Source organism: Acipenser ruthenus, chromosome 11 (assembly GCF_902713425.1).
Source record: "Acipenser ruthenus chromosome 11, fAciRut3.2 maternal haplotype, whole genome shotgun sequence".
Lineage (NCBI taxonomy): Eukaryota > Metazoa > Chordata > Actinopteri > Acipenseriformes > Acipenseridae > Acipenser > Acipenser ruthenus.
In genome coordinates, this window is record NC_081199.1 from 24,176,247 (window position 1) to 24,197,124 (window position 20,878).

The window sequence follows — 20,878 nt, forward strand, 5'->3', positions numbered from 1 at the left end:
TCAGAACAGTCAGGGCAGCTGATTTAACATATTGATGAACTCCCATTGCTTTTAAAGTTGACTGCAGCAACACGGAAGTTGAATGTATAGACAGTTCACAAAACCACACTGAAAGTACTGTTGACTCAGAGTCATAATTTAATACAGTACTGCAGCACTTCTAGATAGTATGGCTCCACTCATTTAGGAATGCCCATTTGATTCATGTGAGATATTAATTTATTTTTTTCAGGAAAATCATAAAAATGTACCGGTCGTATCCTTACGTTATTTAGTTTGTGTATAAAAAGTAACAGTAAGTTATAGAAATGCTTTTTTTTTCATAAAACAATAATAGAAACAGAAGGAATTTCTAGGTGATTGGTTGTTATGTTACCTCAGAAAATAGTTTGTATGTAATCATTTTGTCACAAGCAACTTCCTGGACATATTTCCTATCATTTAGCTTTTAAAATATGCAAAATTTGAGAATACATTGTACCTAACCTCCCATGTTTCTTCCTAAACACATGCTCCCTTGAGAAAGGCATCTTAACCTACATGCCAAAACCTGGGGAAACTGGCATCTGGGGGAAAATGATGTATTATAACACCTCCAACACCCCCAAACATACAACGGATTATTTACACTGACATACAGAATCAATATAACCAACTGTGTTGTGAGCATTTTAACCTAAGGCACGCGAGCATGCATGGTAGCTTATGTTTTTTTTTTTTTTTTTTTTTATGCTTCAGGTTCCACAAGCAATTTTGCACGAGATTTGAGGCTGCACCGGTTACTTGTACTGCTTTTCGCTCTTGGCATCTTTTTAGTCCCGAGTGTCAAAGGCAGCTCGGATTGCAGATAAAGACTGGCAGCGTGCCAGAAAGCGCTTTTCAAGCGCCAGGAACCTGCCCCAGAATCTGTACATTGCATAGCTAGGGCGCACGTCGTCTTTACTTCCGTGCGTGTTATTCATGGTCCCGGGTTGAGGAATTCGCGGCTGTTTAAAAAGCCAAGCCTGCCCTAAAGTTGATCAGTCTGCTTAGAAAGTTCTCCAGAGGGGGAAGATATTGGAAAGGCTTTAAAAAAAAAAAAGACTTAGGGTTTTGTGTACAGATTTGCAATTATTTGCAGATAGAACACTTGGCACTTTGTATTTATTTATTTTTTGTTCCAAGGAAAGAACGTTTGAAAGCGTGTGCCCCATACTGGTTAATTTGCACCTTTTTGGTGGCATTTAATTTATAGAAAGAAGCTTTTTGTCCTAAGTATAGCTGAATTTTGAGACCCTGTAGAGAGAACAAACAAAAACACGCTCTCGTTTGAGGTATTCTGTGGTGTTGCAGGTGCTTTGGATGCTGAAACATAATTCTTGAATTGACAACTCCTTAAGGCATTTATTTTTTCAATTTAAATTTTTGTTGTAATTTATCGAAACGTATTCAGTGAGCAGAGTCACGCCACTTGAATTTTGAAGAATTTTCTTTGGACTCTTTTTATTGTTATTACTGCAGTACTATTATTTTGTGTTAAGAAGATGTTGATCAGTTTTTGCCTGTTGCTGTCATTTTTCCTGGGACTGCCCCAATGCACGGGCTCTTATGTCCATTGCGACCCCTGTGACGAGAAAGCCTTCTCAATGTGCCCTCAGGTCCCGGTCGGCTGTGAGTTGGTTAAGGAGCCGGGCTGCGGCTGCTGTAGGACCTGCGCCCTGTCAGAAGGACAGCAGTGCGGCGTGTACACCCAGCCGTGCTCCCAAGGGCTTCGCTGCTTGCCACGAAACGGCGAAGAAAAGCCGCTTCACGCTCTGCTACATGGCCGAGGAATGTGTAGGAACGAGAAGGGATACAAAGAGCACCATCCACCCACCGGTAAGTGCAACCTGGCTGTTGTTTTTTGTTCTCTAGACAGTAGCAACTAATTTACTTGTGTATGTAGCTGTGCCCTCTCCCCACCCTTGTATCTTTCTGCCTCTTTACTGCACTGAATAAAATACAAAGAGCAGGTGCAAGAATACAGTATTCCACTGATACAGTCAAGGTTTTACTGGGTTTGCACATCCCGTAGTATGAACAGTAGACCTAGTTCAAGTAAGGTTTTGTACAAAGAAGTGGTTCATTGCATGCGATAATGAAAATGGAACACTAATGTAGGTAATTTATATCATTTTTTGTTATACCCGTCTTGTAACATGTTTCTTTATATATAACACTGACTGTTATGAAGATGGCAAAAAAGGTGCGGGCGCACTGAATAAGCAGACTTCAAACTATCCACAGAGATTAATAGAAACAAGAGTAACAGGTTCACCAGCACAGCCGGGATTTAAAAAAAAAAACTCAGTTTCACGGAGTGCCAGTCATTTGTGTACGTGTAAACAGCTGAGGTAAGACTATATGTAATTATCTCTGAACTACCAACCTAACTTTAATCACAGTCAGCGTATCTCTGATTTATCCTGGGTTTTTTTTCGTTATTACGCATCGATAACTTATCAAACGCTCCGCAAACCACCCCTCAAATGGTTATTTCTGTAAAATATTTTTGGCGTTTAAAATAAATTACTGAAAACAGATTACGTATTTGACCTGCGGAAAACATAGTTGACCTTCATAGTGTCATACAGTAAATGTGACAAACAATGCAGGGGTTTTTACGCGGCACTGCGCCAGAGTGATGGAAAGGTAAAGGTGGCAACGGAAAACATTTCTTGAGTCCAGGTGTGAAATGCTTGTTCTGCATGACATACACAATGACCGGTTGGGGTAGTTTTAATAGCTAACACAACGGTTTCCATGGATTAAGTCTGTATTTGATGGTTCACAAATGTTGTATTGTACAGTAATTCAATTGAATATTTTATTATTGGGAATGAAGGTATCTGCTCTAAGGCATCTTTGCAAAGAAGTAAGCACTGGTTTGGGTGGCGGTTTTATAAGGAGGTCCACTGTCTAATGGAAACCCAGTACTCAAATCTTCTGAGACACCCCATAGACTGTCCTCTCTGTTTAATCTATCTGCATGTATGGGTACAGCCTGTCTTGTCCATACATGCTGCTAAATCTATATATCTGCATACCCTTCTTCTATTCCTTCAAATATCCACTTTATTTATTTATTCTAAATATGTCTGCCAGATACACCACTTGGCTTACAGTAGTGTTCTATTTGAATAAGACATTTTGATTTTGAGTTTTCTATGCTTTATAAACTGAAATTTTTCCACCTTTTATTGGATTTTGATTTGAATCGCAGTTTGTTTTAACCTGTGTGTACTGTAAATACCATGTTTAGAGACACTGTAGGCTGAATGCACCATGTAGCTGTTTGTCATACAGCACTCTAGAGCTACTAGAGTAGAAACAAACAGCTCCAGTACTTTGTTTATTTCTTAGTGGGACAATCCATCTTTGCTGGAAATTTCCAAATTGAAAGAAATGGACTTTAAATTCCTGGGGGCAACAGATCTTGGCAGAGCTGGTCGGCATGAACTGAGGTTTATATCTGTGGGTGGTGTCGAGAGTCAGATTGCTATTCGATGATTAAATCTGATTGGGGGAGGGGGGGGGATTCAATTAAAAATAAATTCATGTCTGGCTAACTGTAAACAGACAGACACATCTGATTGAAGGTCAATTGCACAATTAATTAACCTCTTGGTTTCTGGATATTTTTATAATAGTCCTTCAGTTTGCAGTACAAGCAAAGCATATATAGCCACTGTAATGCCACAACAGTAACTAAAGTGTTACAACCATAGGCGCCAGAGGCGGGTGGGCCAATGGGCCACTTTTTAAATGGAGGGGGGGGGGGGCTCTGCCCACCCACTTTTAACAGCGAGGGTTGAGAAGGAAAAAAAACAAAAAAAAATAAATAAAATATATATATATATATAAATATTAAAAAAAAAAAAAAAAAATGAACGAACCAATAGTACAGCACTTCACCAGTCAGGGACATGACATAAATGATGTAAAGTTTGTAGTATAAGAACAACTCAAATTAGACAATGCGACATATAGAAGAATAAACGTAAATGGATAAATAGACTGAACACGATTATGCCAGCGGGACTCAACAGAAAAGAATGAACTAATTAACTTCAATAAATATATAGCATTTAAATAAATAGACAAAATTCATTCAAAAGTTGTGCATGCTGATACGCTGGGGAGGCCAAATCTAGACTGATCCTCAGAGCCAGCTTTACATGATATGATAAAAATATAAGTTTATATAAAGTAGTGTTAATTAGAATTAATACAGATTCAAAGATAGAAGTAAAAATGATGTCACAATATATAGAACACCATTACATCATGTAAGAATAAATCATAGATTTGAATGTAAACTGTGTTGATGACAATAATCCTAACGTTTCGCTAGGTGTGCCACCAGCTTCTACAGAGGTACATTGAAGCTTTTAACAAATCATATGGGAAAGAATGAGCGCAGAGAAGGCCAGTTTGTGTGGTAGCGAATGTTGCTAGATTCGTCATGTTGTAACACTATAGAACTGTTGAAACATGTTGAAACATTTGTTACCATTTCATGTAATTTGTGTCAGAAGCAGTAAATAACTGTAGAACTTAAAAAAAAAAGAATTGGCTCCATAGGCTATAAAGCTAAACAAATACTTTGTAGACAGCTGTTTAATTTTCTTTATCAATATATTCTTTATCAATGTAAATGCTGTACATGGTCATTTTCTTTTTTGTTTGTTTTACAAAACAATTCAGATAACAAGCTCATTATTATTAGTAGTCAGTCGTCATCATAGTAGTGTAGTAGTATTGTTGTTGCAAACTTTAAATAACCAGTCGACTATAAATATATAACCTTCTTCAATAATTGACGTAGTTGTAAAACTGGATTCATTTATCCATATATATATACTACCAACCCCTCCCCCCCCCACCCACCCACTTTGGCCCACCCACTTTTAGAAAGGCTCCAGCACCGTTGGTTACAACTGTGCTGCAATGTTAATCCAATAGCAGTGCAATGGTTCATTAATATGTTTTTGGAAGGCCTCTTTGTAGCACCACTGGTCTGATGATGAGGATTTTTCAATGAATTCATTTGACCAGGTTTACCTTGAGCTGAGTTGTGTCATCTCTGTTTCGACTTAGTTTTACAATAGAGTATGACACGACCACAGAGAGGGCACGTGACCTGCAGAAGGTCACACGAAATATTGCTGAGCTTGAAGTGAAGCCCGGGATCTCTTGTTTTTAACTCTTTTACTGTGCTACTGTACAACTGCTTCCTAAACACATAACAAATAGTACAGTATCTCCATATATAACCAATTACATAACTATTAGGTCTTGTCAAAAACAGTTGACTGCTAGATGACTGCTAGTGAAGTGAGACATGATTTCTTTTTAACTACTAGAGAACTTGCACCAACTAATAGCTAAATCTTCTGGTGTCTTGATGAACACACAAGTGATTTACCAGAGGCACCAGAGCCCCACAGATGGAAATGTAACCCTGTGTGTACAGACAGGTTTAGGTATTTTGTTTGTTAACAAGTGGTAGATTTAAAGTGGTAGAGTGATATCAGAGATCAATTATTGTAACCTTTTGAGATGCAATGCCCTGTGGATGCCAATATCAATTACGTTACCACAGAACTTCCAACAGTTTAGCGTTAAACTCTAAACACTGCAAAAAGGGAGACACATGCCAGAACTACAAATAAGACAGCTGAGCAGCCAATTGTGGCTGTGGGACAGCAAGAACGTGTTCATTACAATATTGGCAGCTGCTTGGTAATGATCAATATGTATCATCATTTACTGTAAGACCACCCCTGTGATGGCTGCCTGCTGATCTGCATCTGTCCTCATTTATGTGAACATTACCAAGGTTCTGTTGTCACAGCAAAGATCTATGGTCTATGGGGCACGCTCATTTAAAGCACATGGTGTAGGAGTGGTTTAGTCATCACTAAGCTGCTACAGCCAAGTAACATGACATTGCAACAGCTGATTTGTGTGCCCTTGCAGCTTTAAAGCCTTATGTTTGCTCATTTAAATGCAAAGCATCTTTGGAAGACAATAAACAACATCATTTAAACAGCATGCTTTTGGCTTTTAAATCTCCATTTAAGGAATATAAGTAAACTTGAATAAAAAATGATTAATTGTTTTTATTTGCATAATAAGTTAAAGGGGAATATCAATGAGCACTAGACAGCTTGATTTGATTTATGGTTTGATGTTGTCATCCTTCTGTTCATGTGTTGCAATGCAAGTTTATGTTTTTCTGAAGTAACAACACACGTTAGTTGTCTTCCAATGCGTCTCATAGAGATATTGTCTCCATAAAGTAAACAAAGAACACAGTATTGTGCATTAATACATGTAATAATTGATATTCCCAATACATTTATGATACTGACATGTGACAGTAACTGTGAAATACTTGACAGTAGGATCACATTAATTCCAAATGTGTTTTAACCTGTTACATCAATAGGATTAAGTATTATTTTAAAGGTTGTTTTCATTCTGACTCTTATTTGTCTTTTGTAGATTACAGTGGTGCACCACTCTCTGGTTTAATAAAGGCATGGTACAGCCAAGCAAAGGGAAAACACTTTTGACAAAGTATGGAATAGCATGTTAAACGTTTCTAGGTAAAGGCATTCCATGAATGTGCAAGTGACATTCCGAAGTACTGTAATGAACAGAGAGTATCACACCGTCAGCTGCATGCATCATACCAACCTGTAAGACGAGAAGCTGTGTAATAAGCTGGGATCATATCTCCCAATAAAAGTCTTGCTGCAATCTGCTCCACATATATGTATCACGACACCTGGGAAATGCTTGTAGCTTGCACAGCTGCCCCTGTAAGCATGAACACTGCAAAACTAGAATTATCTTTAACGTGAAAGGGGATGAACATTTGCACTCTTTTTAAAAGAAATGTTTTGTTAGGACTGCCCGTTTTTGATTAATTAAATCAAGTTGGCATTAAATTAAACCTTTTTTTTAAACTGAGAATTCATTAAACTCCTGAAAAAAAACAGTCCTTAATTGAGTGTGGATAAGGGCCACTGTATGTGAAAAAGCTTTGATACTGAAACCAAAAGTGTAAATTCACAATGTCAAAACAATAAAATATATCCTTTTTTTAAAAAAATTAACACAGATCTTTTATTTGTTAATTTATTCATGTTAAGAGGAGCCCTTAACAATTAGAGGAGCTACAATAGACAAACTGGATGCAAAATGCATTATCAAAACACTGTAAAAACGACTTTCCCAATACTCGCAGTGGAAATTAAAAAACAAACACTATAAAGACATCTAACACAATGTCTTTTTCCATTTCAGTATTCAGCTACTATGGCACCACAAAGCACTAAATGGTAACAAAAACACCAATACTGGCAAAGTTTCGAGTTCAGTCAGCGTGTAGAGTTCACTCCCTACCCTCTTCTTGGCAACTCAGTGGAGCTTATCTTCAATAAGTGTTCCTTAATTGAGACTTGAATAGCATATCTGCGCTATATATAACTTGTCAGGCTCTTATAAACTGAATTAAAATGCAAGCAGGAAACTAGTTTGATTGCGCTCTATCACTGTTTTCACTTGGTATTATGTTTTTAAAATGGTGTATTTCCTGTGAAGTACTGGCTACAGGAACCATCCTGAATTTGGTCTGTGCCAGAAAATTTACACAGCAAGAGGGAACTTGGATCATACAGCCAGCAATTTCAAGGCAGAACTCAACTTTAAAGATATTTTTGAACCCAAAAAGAAGAGCATATTGTATATTGGACCTAATTCAGCTGTTAAACTTGTTATAAGCAGATCATTCTCTGCTTGAAACAATTATGGACATTTCAGTTGGGCGAGAGAACATCTGAAAACCTCTTGAGTCATTGCTATTGTTTCATATGCATGTATCTGCTTAAGGTTGCACATGCACACAGGTGCTCTAACTAATTGCAGTATTCCAGTGTAATGCGGCCGCTGCTAAAATGATTCTTTGTTTTTGTTTTATTACTGAGGATTTATTATCAGGGATTACCTTACCAAGGTCCGTTGAGTTGTAAGGCTACCTGAAATTTGGAACCCTTGTGGGGTAACCAGTTTTCTTGATGAGATTACCAGCTTCTCATTGAAATGCAGGACAGAAAAATAAAATGAAAACTTGGTAATCAACTAAATCCAGTTCTAAAACCAGTTTCATTTTGTGCAATCCTTGCTCTGCTAAGGTTTACCATCTGAAAAAAAAAGCTGCATATATTAACTCAGGTTAGTATCTTGTGCTGCACGGAGCATTGCGATTCCTTATCAATTACTGACGTTCTCGTATGAAAGTGTTCTTGTTACCTAATACTGAATAGCTTATGATTTAGTATTTAAATTGATTGGAGACATGTTAAAAGGATAAAACCAAGAAATAATGAAACAAACTATATGGTTGATGTACTCAATTTGGCTTTTGGAAGGTCTCCCTCTTTTCGATTGTTTCTCTGTGACCTTTAAACATAACAAAAAGAAGAATTTACATTGTCCCACATATTTGTTTATAGAGTACATGATACCTGTTTATGTATATTATTTAAATGCAAGCAGGTACCAAAAAAAACACTGCTCTCCCTTATATTATCCAAGTCTGAACAGAGTATTCCTCATCTGAGCTTGTGTGTCATTAATTGGTTACCTGTTAGGAGTTGTTGAAGCAGCAATGGCAGAGGAACAACACATCAATTCAGATGAGGTTTAACTGGGATAGGATTGCTCAAATTCCTAGCGCCATATGTTTAAATGATGGTAGTTCTAAAACCCAGAACTGGTTACCAGGCATCTCTTAAGTTTTAACTATCGTTTAAACTGACTGTACTTTCACTGGCAATTACTAGCCAAGCTGGCCCCGCACAGCAGTTAATTCTGTTCTGAGGAACTTTATGGCACAGAAGTGTTTTGTAGACTCTGGTTTGTCTACTAAAAAGTCTAACATTTCAAAATGTTACCCTGCCAATGTATAAAAATAATTAAAGTTGTGCTGTGCATTATAAATATGGTGGTTTCTTATGTGGGGTAAAAATAAAAGGCAGTGCCTTGAATCAGTAGGATATGTAAAAAATGAATACAGCTGGGGATGCAATCTGACCATTAGAGTTATCCACTTGCATCCTTTTCTAGGCTGAGGGCTATTTTTAGTCCGAACTCATTATCTGCTGGAAAGAATGTCTGCAGAGCTTAATAGCTGCCTCAGTAGCTGCTATTTCCCCGAACTTCATGTTTCCGGGAGGCTTCCATGCAGTGCGTGCAATGTTGTTCTTAAGTTTGACAATATGTATCTACAGTGGGATGTCTGTAGTGTAATGAGGGTTCTAGTAAAATGGTAGCTTCTAAGCATGCATTGATTGCCAAAAAAGCCCTGTCTCTTTACCAGGGTGGATAATTAAATTTATAGAGAATAATTGCTGAAAGATGGTAGGCACATCTTCAAAGACATCTGATGCCTGTATACTTTGTGGAAACTTTATTGTGGCAAAACGGGTAGAGATGTATATGTTTTTTGTAGGGGTGCACCGGTAGTCTATTGTCATGGCACTGATATAAGGGGAAAAAACACAATCGGTGATCGGCACATTTTGTTATTTTAGCCGATAATGTACACCGATGTTTATGCTTGAATTTCTTCGAGCACATAATTTAATGTTTGGTCAGGCGTGCTTACTAATGACACAAGAACACTGACACTCATTTTCTCATTGCTGTGTAACGTAGATCAAAATGCAGTAAATACGTCTCAAAAGAGCTGTTTTTTTTTAAATATCTAAAGACAATAATAAGAAAGCGAGTTATGTGCAGAACAGACTTGATGCTACATTAAATCCAACAATGAACTGCGAGTAGAATATTAAAAAAAAGTCAAATCCTAAATAACATTGATAGTTATTATTATTATTATTATTATTATTATTATTATTATTATTATTATTATTATTATTATTATTATTATTATTATTCATAGTTTAGAGTACATGTAGCCTATACAGTTACATTCACCCTAAGTAATGCTTTGTAGTTGGTTTCAGGCTGATAAAACTGTAATGTTGTGATAAAACTCGTTTTTGTCATAAATACAGCAAGTAAACGATATCTGTTAATTTAACATTTATAATTATAATCTAAGCCCTATGTCTTGTTCTAGTAGTTTACCTGCACTATTTATTATCGTCATCCTATCGGTATTGACCGATATGGGTCGATAACCATCGGCTATCGGTATTGGCCAAGAAAATCTTATCGGTGCACCTCTAGTTTTTTGGTGTTCTTTTAGCCCGCATACCACATCTACAGTTGTTGAACAAGTGTTCTGTATGTGATGCCATGTGCTGGAGTCTCTCCAACAGATTGGCATTGATTCAATTGTAAAACATGGGCTCACTCGGCCTTCTTTTAAAACTAGGCCAAGTCTTGGTGCAATGAAGTCGAGCCCTGGCAGGAATTGTATAGAACACATTCTGTCTGTATCATCCAACCATATATGCAACACGAAAACGCACATTTCTACATTCAGTCCATGGTAATGAAACTGATGTCAGCATCACTTAGAGATCATCAAGTCATCAGAACCAATGACAGATGAAAAATACAAGCAGTTGTATATGACATAGAAAGTATGTGACCTTAACATTGTAGAGAATGTGTTCGTAGGCAGGATATCCATATATATTCAAGAAAGTATTGCACCAGCTGGTAACGAGTTGTTCAAGAGTATCAATTCAAAGATGAAAATGTGATTGTATTGCGGCAAGTCCCTGCTACTATGATTTCCACTAGCTTGATGTGTGATTAAAATACATGCAAGAGATATATTTATAGTACTGTATTACATACTTACTGACAGGGACGAGTTTGAGAAAGTCAATGCATCTGTATGCTGCACTTGGATAGAAGCCTGTCAGCCAGAACTGAGAAATATGCTGCATTTTTTTATTTTTTTAGTTGGGGTTCAGATCCCAGCTGGCTAAGTTTTGAATTTAGAACCTTCTGATGCTAACAGTCTGTTCAGGGGTGTGCTGTTGGCTGGACAGATCAACAGCACACCCTTAACAGACTTTTTTTTTATAAAACACCTTTTACAGGGCAAAGTCACAGAGCATACGGAAGTACGATTATTTGTATTCCTCCCAGCTGTCCTGTAATATCACACTGCCTTCTCTGTAACAATACTTGACACATTTCGGCAATGTTCTGGCCAGACTTTGCCTGCCTGTCGCAATTCTGCTGGATTTCCTTACTGTATAAATATAACCAGTCATGCACTGGCACAGTGGTTCAGTTAGTCACGGACTGCCAGACACCCCAGTTATTTCAGTGCCTGCTATACAGTACAATGTGGCTGACCGGCTCTCTTCTTAGAAGTTGAGACATGTGGTATTGCCACTGCTTTCTCTTCCTTGCAGCTCACAGTGGTGGATTCCCCAGGGTGTCTGCAGCTGAAACATCTCGAGGTTGAGTTTAGATCTCAATTAAACAAGAAAATATTTGTCTTTGTAGCAGATGTTGTTATTTACCTTTTTAAAGGTATTCCCGCCACAAGGAAAGTCTATCAATATTTAGCGAATAAAATGTTTATAAAGTTGGTCAGTTTTTTGAGATTGAAATTGTTGAGCTATTCAGAACATGTTCAACAGACAGTACGAATGAAACTTGAACTGGCAGGGCACAAACACCTTTCCAGAAATATTCACGGTAGAATAAATGTACCAGAACAGAACTCCTTGCTTTGTTGCACTCTGCTGCCCCTACGCATGCTGTTATCATCTTACTGCAAAAAAGCTGACTTTGTGGAATTTTGGCCAGATATTTGTTCAGATTTCAGAATGACATCGCACTGATTAGATGCATTGTGATAAGTGGAGAATTACTGAAATACTTAAACGATAAAACATCTGCCCTCATCTGTGGGATTAATTGCAATGTTGCATCATTCTATTGCCATAACTTAAAATCTGGCAATTCTGCTTAGTTAAGAATCTGAATAACTGTGTGACTGAATGTTAAGTGGCCTCTAGTTCTGTTTCATGCTGTTTTACCATAGTTTAGATTCTAAGCATCTGCACCAAGAGAAAATAGTCTGATGAGAGAGCTTAAGGCCATGCTTATGCAATGAATTTACCATGCTTTACCATACTGTTACTTATCTTGCTATCATTATTGTTTTACCATGGTAATACAGTTCATAAAAATAAGTTGAATCAGAGCTCACTTCAGATATTTCCTAATTCTAACAGCTAGAGAATGCCTCGGCTAATAATTAGTCCTTTTAACAGCAACTTAAAACTGTCCAGGTTTTCAGCACCTCGTCTTGGAAGAGAATTCCAGCACAAGGGTGCAAAACGGCTCCTCTGGCATCTGCAAAACGTAAAACATGACCAGGAACATAATGATGAACTCAGTCACAAAAGCACCATGTGAAATCTGACAAGTAAGGGTCACAACCTTCATACCAATGACAGATGCCGTGGCTCGCTTTTCTGTGGCTTCACATTTTAGGTTAGGGCATTAACAGAATCTTATGAGCAGAGAGGAAGTCTCCACTCCCTGTGCATGGACGTCAGACAAATTTTTCAAAATGAAAGATGAGAAATCGGTTAGGTCAAGCAGTCTCAGATTGCACCCTGAAACTTCAACTGAACCAGACTTGTACTTGTACTGTACCCAGGGGTACACGAGACGTGTCCAGGGGGTACGCGGAACAAAATGTGTAATGGCGAACATTTTTTTTTGCATTCTCATAAGACTTGTCAGACTCAAAGCTTTAAACCGCATTGGGAATTCCAGTTAGTTTCAGAAACAAAAAGAGGCTGTGCCGTGGAAGACAATCACGGAGCTGCGGGTTTATTGCAAACCTGCAAGAGAGGTACCAATGAGAACAAAGATATACAGAGACAATGACGTACAGAGCCCTCACCACCAATCACCGTACAGCGCAGATTATATATTATATTTAGGACTTCTGTTTTTGGTTTTTTTTATTAATTACATATTTTGGTGCTTATTTTTAGGTATTTTCGAGTTTTATATAAATCTTTTTTTAGGGGCTTTCACTTTTTATATACTGTATGAATTTTTATCGGTTAAAACTGAAAATCAGAAGCGCTAAATATATGATTATAGTCATTTATATTGTATGTATTATTGTGTATATGTATAACTATATGTATTATGAAAGCATATATTAAATAACATTAAAATATAAATCTGTATGCTAGGGGTACGCAGACAGTTGATAGGTCTGGAAGGGGGTATGTGATAATCAAAAGTTTGGGAACCGCTGCTGTAGTATATATGTATAGTAGTGAAATAACTAGGTAGCATTAGTCTTTACTGTTTTAAGAGGGTGGGGCAATTTTGTCCAACACATCTGTACAAAAGTGCCCTCTGGTGGAGAAATAGTTACATTAGACTACTGCTATTTAAATACAGTGAATCCAATTTATTATCTAATTTATGTAACTCTGTTGGAAAAATAATGAAACTTTGCACTGACAATTTTTTTAGAAGTTATTCCATGTACCATACCTTTTTTTCATTAATTGTTTCTGGTGAAAGTGTGCACCTTTTCCTTAATGTCTGGACATTTTCAATAAAAGAATATGACAAGAACTCCATGGCAGAGTAGTTTGCAGTTAAGTTAAAATGCCTTACCCATACTTTACAGTTCCTTGTGTCAGCATAGTCCCACTGTAATTAAACTACCTTTGTTTTCTACAAGGCTGAGGCTGTAAGAACACTACTGTAATGTGTTTACAGAAGTTCAGGGTTTGTGTATACATGCAGAGTATCTAACTCGATTTCTCGTGTTTATATTCCCAGATCGTGATTCACGAGAGCATGATGACATCCCTGAGATCACAGAGAATCCACTCCCTGCCAAGGTCCCTCTCCACAACAAGAACCGAGTGTCTGACAAGAAGGCTGAGGCATTGCGCAAAGAAAATCGGAGGAGGTTGGAAAAATCCAAGACTGTCATTCAGGCAGATTACACCTCCTACCCCACTGACAAGCAGGAAACAGTCTATGTAAGTTTAAACACATGCTGTAACACTGTCATTTGCCAATGGAGATGCTTTGTTCTTGAGGGACATATGACCAAATGAGGAAAATTGGGGGGCTATCTATCTAAACAATGGAGTATCTAAATAACGGTGCTATTTTATTCCTTCCTGCAATTTTACACATTACATACATTACATAGACTTGGCCCACAAATGGCCCTTTTTGAGGATCTGCAACTGTTTAGATCAATGGAATAAACTCAACAGAGTACTCATTTTTAAGACATTTCCTTCTGAAACATGATTTACTTGTGCAGTCTTTGTTGGGAAGCACCTTATACATGGGACAGGCTACTATACGATAAGATACAAGCTAATACAGCACTACTGAGGTCTCATGTCACATATTAAATGACTGGTAAAAGGATGCATGGATGCTGTGTGTTTTGTTTGGTAGGTGCGTTTATGATATGAATCTGTAACGCTCCTGTCATTGCTCTCACAGGGTCCCTGTCGAAGACAGATGGTAGAGATTCTCAAGCAATTAAAAAACTCATCTCGAATCTTAACCCAGGCACTGTACCTTCCCAACTGCGACAAAAAGGGCTTGTACAAACGGAAACAGGTATGGAAGAATACAACGATTTTAGTGATTTATTTTCATGAGTTATAAGAACATAAGATATATAAGAAAGTTTACAAACCATCTTGCTCGTTTGGTTGTTAGTAGCTTATTGATCCCAGAATCTTATCAAGCAGCTTCTTGAAGGGTCCCAGGTGTCATCTTCAACAACATTACTGGGGAGTTGGTTCCAGACTCCCACAATTCTCTGTGTAAAAAAGTGCCTCCTATATTCTGTTCTGAATGCCCCTTTATCTAATCTCCATTTGTGACCCCTGGTCCTTGTTTCTTTTTTCAGGTCGAAAAAGTCCCTTGGGTCAACATTATCAATACCTTTTAGAATTTTGAATGCTTGAATCAGATCATCGCGTAGTCTTCTTTGTTCAAGACTGAATAGAATCAATTATTTTAGCCTGTCTGCACATGACATGCCTTTTAAACCCAGAATAATTCTGGTTGCTCTTCTTTGCACTCTTTCTAGAGCAGCAATATGGTTTTTGTAGCGAGGTGACCAGAACTGAACACAATATTCTAGATGAGGTCTTACTAATGCATTCTAAAGTTTACATTTCCTTCCATTACTTTCCTTGATTCAACACTTCTCACAATATATCCGAGCATTTTGTTGGCCTTTTTTATAGCTTCCCCACATTGTCTAGATGAAGACATTTCTGAGTCAACATAAACTCCTAGATCTTTTTCATAGATTCCTTCCCTCAATTTCATTATCTCCCATATGGTATTTATAATGCAAATTTGTATTGCCAGTGTGCGGTACCTTACACTTTTCTCTATTAAATGTCATTTGCCATGTGTCTGCCCAGTTCTGAATGCTGTCTAGATCATTTTGAGTGACCTTTTCTGCAGCAACAGTGTTTGCCACTCCTCCTATTTTTGTGTCATCTGCAAATTTAACAAGTTTGCTTACTATACCAGAATCTAAGTCATTAATGTAGATTAGGAAGAGCAGAGAACCTAATACTGATCCCCGTGGTACTCCACTGGTTACCTTGCTCCATTTTGAGGTTTCTCCTCTAATTAGTGCTTTCTGTTTTCTACATGTTAACCACTCCCTAATCCGTATGCATGCATTTCCTTGAATCCCTGTTGCGTTCAGTTTGAGAGTTAATCCCTTCCAGATCAGGAATTACGAGATTATGGACCAGTCTTTGGGTTTAGTATTTCCAGGGTACTAAATGAAGATCAATTTGGCCATCCTTTTAGTATAGTTGTTTTTTTTTTCCAAAAAAAGGTTCTCACTTTTCTGTTACTTATAGCCTCTCCCTTTTTTTCCCCTTTTCCTTGTGCTGCAGTGCAAGCCGTCCCATGGGCGGAGGCGTGGAATCTGCTGGTGTGTGGATAGGTATGGGCTGAAGCTTCCTGGCTCCGAGAACAAAGGTGCTGACATCCACTGTCAGGAACTGGAGAGCAGTAACAACGAGTGAGGTGGAAAGGAGGGGTCCAATCGCCACACTCCCTGAGAAGGTGACCCAGGGCCTTCCTCCTTCCCTCTCGCCCACCCGCCAGTCACTTCGGGATAGAAAACTTTTTCATAAAAAAAAGAAAAGGAAAAGGAAAAAAAAAGACATTTGAACCTTCAACTGTGCGCTCATCTCTAAATAGCTGGGTTCTCTGGCTCTCTGCTCTCCCTCTGTCTTTGTCTCTCTGTCTTGGGGCCTCTGTGGAAAGGGCTGGGTCAAAGCACTTGATTTGTTAAAATATATATATTTATATATTTTTATACACTGAGGTTTGAGCTCAAAACATCTTTTAAAGTTTTACTAATGCAAAACAGAAAGAGGAGTCCGTGATGACAGAGCTGTCTTTGTCTTTTATGTTTCTTACTTTGTAATGTCAGGAAGTAGCAAGAACTAATACTAAAGGCCATTTTTTTGTATTATTTTGCTTTATTGTATTTTTTAAATTTTTTAATTCTATTTCATTTTCTGACAAGTTACTTAGGGGTCAGCTGAAAAAGTTCTCCTTATTCGGGCGTTTGTCTTGTCAGAGCACTTACTTATTTTGGGGGAGAGGAGGGGAGAGAACCTTGTTAGCTGTAACATTTACAGTTTGTGTGTTTGTATGTGTCTGTATTTACACTGTATGTGTATAAATTGGGCCCAGTTTTGTTGTCGTTGGATAGGTCATCTCTTACTGGCAGGTATACACAGTATACATACCGGGAGTTTCAGCAAAAATAATTCCTGGTGTTCTGTGGCACTGACCATACTCAAACATGCATATGTCTATGGACTGGTGGTTTTGAAACACCCCATAGGTAAATGCTTAAAATATATTAATTGCTAGGTTTCTTAGTTGGCTGAGGATCACTTCAGTGTACATGTGGATTTTGCCAGTAAGAACTCTTAAGACATATGAAGACACAGACATATATCAGTAAAAACCTTCAAATGTCATTTTGTTTTTCTTAATGATTGTTAATAAGAACTCAAAAAAACAGCTAGCCCCTGAAAAAGCACCTTTCTTATATCTTAACCAATGATACAGGCAAGTCTAAAACACAGTCTTTTTTTCAATAGCAAGAACCATTTTTGTTGATACTTTCATATTCTACCTAACAATATTTGGCTGTTTCTGTTTTCTATGTAAAACCAGGGAGGAACATGTTTCTCTCACCCCTAGGTTTTCATGAGCAGATGCTATCTAGCTGGGTACTGTTTTTGTCTGCACTCTCTTCAAATGTTAAAGTGATTGTAAATGTTATCTTTTAAAGGGACAACATAAAAACACACAACCTTTACAGTGGAGTCTCAGTTATCTGAAATGAATAGTGAGACATTTTTGTTTTACATTAAAAAAAAAAAAACTATATGCAAATATAGTTGAACTGCGTATATGTGTCAGTCTGGTTTTGGGGTTAGTGACATGAACAAGGTCATCAATTTAAAAAAAACAGCACCTCCAACTGGCCAAACATGTTCAATTCAATTCCAGGACAGCAGGCAAAACCTGAATCTAATTATAATAGCCTGCAGTTACAATGCTATAAAAAAGCAGTTATATGACTGGATTGAAAGGGCTTGTGCTGTAGTTAAATCATTAAATCATTATTAAATCAAAGTCATTAAATGTTTTCATATGCAGTAGTAACTCTTTTACAAATTCACAAATTGACAGTTATTTATATCTGTTAATTGTTTCGACAGACGGCCCTTGTGATACTTCAGATATATGTGACTCAACTGTATAGCACAGCAAAAATACAGTTGACAAGAAATTCTTGCTTTTCTTCAGTGGACAGAAAGTGACCATTCCATAAATGAAGTCAAATGTTTTTTTTTTTGTTTTTGTTTTTTTTTTTAATCAAGAACCTGACTGGGTATGTTGAAGTTCAGAGACTTTCAGTAAGCTTTATTGATGTAAAGACAGCATCTAAATCCTTCTGTATTGTTTTTTTATATTATTTTCTCTCTCAGTCTGTCACACCCTCTCTGGCGCATTGACCCATTGCACTAAATACAGAATTGCTCGCCCAGTTCACACCCTGATTGACCCCAATACCTGGACACCCCAATCGGAAAGAAATTTAACTGAGCTATTTGTGGCTCTAACTTTCATATTTTAAAAAGAGCTGCACCCACAGTAGTAACTTTCTCCTTGTTAAGGAGTAACCTATTGCTTCATTCCATTCCTGAAGCTTTAGCAATGGGGTTCTATATTTTGTACATTGTCCAGACTGCAGAAATCTTTTAGTAAGATATAACTTTTTAACCCATTGCAGACATGTTTGATATCGTGTGAAATACTGACTGTCCAAGAAAAAAAAAAAAATCAACCTAGAATAATATATATGAAAACGTCAATGTCCTTTTTGAATATTTCTTTTATTGTCCTGTACAGGAAACATTAATAGAATTTAGTGCAAAAAAGAACTGCCGGGTATCCTTAAGCGCTTTGTGATGGTGGTCCACTATGAAAGGTGCTATATAAAATAAAGATGGATTGATTGTGTACAGCGTTAACCAGTATCACTAAAGGATGTGTTTGGCCACCAGGTGGTGCCAGACTCAATTGTTATTTTGAATTTGCATACAATAAGCTATCTTTGAGGTGTTTTTAATTTCAAAAATGATTTCTGTACAAACACAATCAATGTTATCACGTACCCCCGCACTGGATGAAAACAAATAATCCATTTAATATGCTGTAATTAACTTTAACTTTGACAGGGGCTTTACAGCCCAAGCCTGGGATGTGGGAAATGCAATTTGGGAGAACAGCTACTAGTACAAGTACTAGTACAACACAGCCTGTGGCGGTGTTCCTTAGCTGTCAGATGTAAATGGGCATTGGGGAGATCAGGTGTTTTTCAGAACTGTACTCTTGACATGCGATCGCCAAGGAGTTAAATATGTTTATTTGCATCACACGCATTTAGCACAGACAAAGGGGGCTTTGGAATCTGAGGAATGTGAGACATTTTATTTTAATCTTTTTGCTGCAAAATTCATTTTTCCATAGTTTTTAGGCTGATTATAAATCTGGAAAAAAATAATAAAAAACCACTAACAAAATCTCAATATTAATTAGACAATCCCCAGAGGTCTTACCCAATCAGATTCCAAGTTTCCTACCAGGTTAGACTAAAGCAATATTCACTGCTGATGTTACAGTAGCTAACTATAGCTTTTTTGAATGCATAACTATTGTTTTTTTTCAAGGAGAAAAGTAAACTATTAATTATCTTAACGTGTGACGTAAACCAGTTTGTGAAAAAAAAAAAAGAATGGCAAAAGGAGAGTGAAATGTACAGCATTTTTAACTTTTATTAAAAAAAAAAAGGAGGGGGGGGGGGGGGGGGAATCGCTGTGTAATATTTATTCAACCTGTAATTTATGTACTCTTTTAACCATTGTCTTTTTGTTATGACAAAGCATTTATTTAAATAAAGTTATGTATTCATTTAAATACAGGGTCACAGTAAATGTTTTTTGTTTGGGGTTTTTTCCCCGGTGTGAATATGTCAGAATGAGTATGGCCTCAAATGTCATTTTCTTTTTCTTAATGATTGTTATTTACTTTTTAAACATCCCTGTAAGGGGAGATTGCATGAGTTTGTCAATCTGCAGGTACGACTGCTAGTATCTCATAAACCATTTAGGCTGGCAATTTCAAAGTTTCAGTGTTGTGAAAACTCTGCAAAATTTAATGTCACCCTTCACTTTGACCTGTGATCTAAAGTGGCTGCCATGCTCATGGGACTTCTGACGTTACAGCTGCGTGGAGAGTTATTGTTAATGTCTGGTTATGGTTAATGTATAACTTTTTTCCCTGACCCTATGGGAGCGCAAAGGCCTATGCAGAACTCCCTGCTCTTTTCCTTGTTAATAAATTATTGTTGTTTGCAGTGAATTGGAGTGGTTGAGAATAGTCCATAATCTAGCTTTCTGATAAAGCCACTGATAGTAATCAAAATAAGGCTTCAAAATGCTCAAGTCAAAGCTTGACAGAAATATGTAACGCTCCAGACAATCTATACAATACCAGTACCTATTTTAACACTTACATTTGAACTACAGATATCTTGCAGTATAATCATAATCTGTAGAGGACCTGCTTACATGGTCTTTGCTTTGTAATTTCACATATTGTTGCTGTCTGGACATAAAGTTCTGCTTTAGTTTAATAGATCCTGAATATTGATAATACAAAAAGGGAGCTAATATATGTAAGATAATGCTAGAAGAGGAGGTAGACTTGCAGCAAGGTGACTGGCAAAGGGTTTAATATCTTGGATCAATTGGTACATCCAAAACTATAACAAGCATGTATATGGATCATTCCAGCTCCACTTGTTTTGATGGAATCTAATGACAAGGACACTAGAAATAGTGTTAAAACTCAAACAGTATGAAGCTGTCATTTAATTTCCGTACTATCAGACATTAATGGCAATGGGTCAGACGGTAATAGGAATTATGTAAAACTTGCCACCTTTGACCCTTAATCTCCCAGATTGACATTGCAACAATGTAAGATTGAATCTCAGGGTGAAGACGGAATCATGACATTAGTCATGATGATAAAGACATTAGGTGACATCTGTGTATTTGATTTCTAGAAGGTAGTGTTCTTCTGGAACTGGTAGAATGAAACGTAATTCTGTAGTAGCAGGATACACTCAATTATGGAGGCTTGATAGGGTACAAACTGACCACAATGATTAACCTTAACACATCTGATTCATATTTTTAAAATGTTTTAT

General features: G+C 37.3%; 1 protein-coding gene across 1 annotated transcript; it reads left to right on the forward strand.

Annotated features, from left to right (window-relative positions):
- The first annotated feature begins 1,035 nt into the window (after nucleotides 1-1,035).
- On the forward strand, nucleotides 1,036-19,581 carry LOC117426996 (insulin-like growth factor-binding protein 5). The gene is made up of 4 exons (XM_034045301.3): nucleotides 1,036-1,857; nucleotides 13,849-14,054; nucleotides 14,536-14,655; nucleotides 15,966-19,581. Exons 1-4 carry the CDS (start codon nucleotides 1,524-1,526, stop codon nucleotides 16,095-16,097), a joined length of 792 nt encoding a protein of 263 aa, XP_033901192.1. The 5' UTR covers nucleotides 1,036-1,523; the 3' UTR covers nucleotides 16,098-19,581.
- Nucleotides 19,582-20,878: the final 1,297 nt, after the last annotated feature.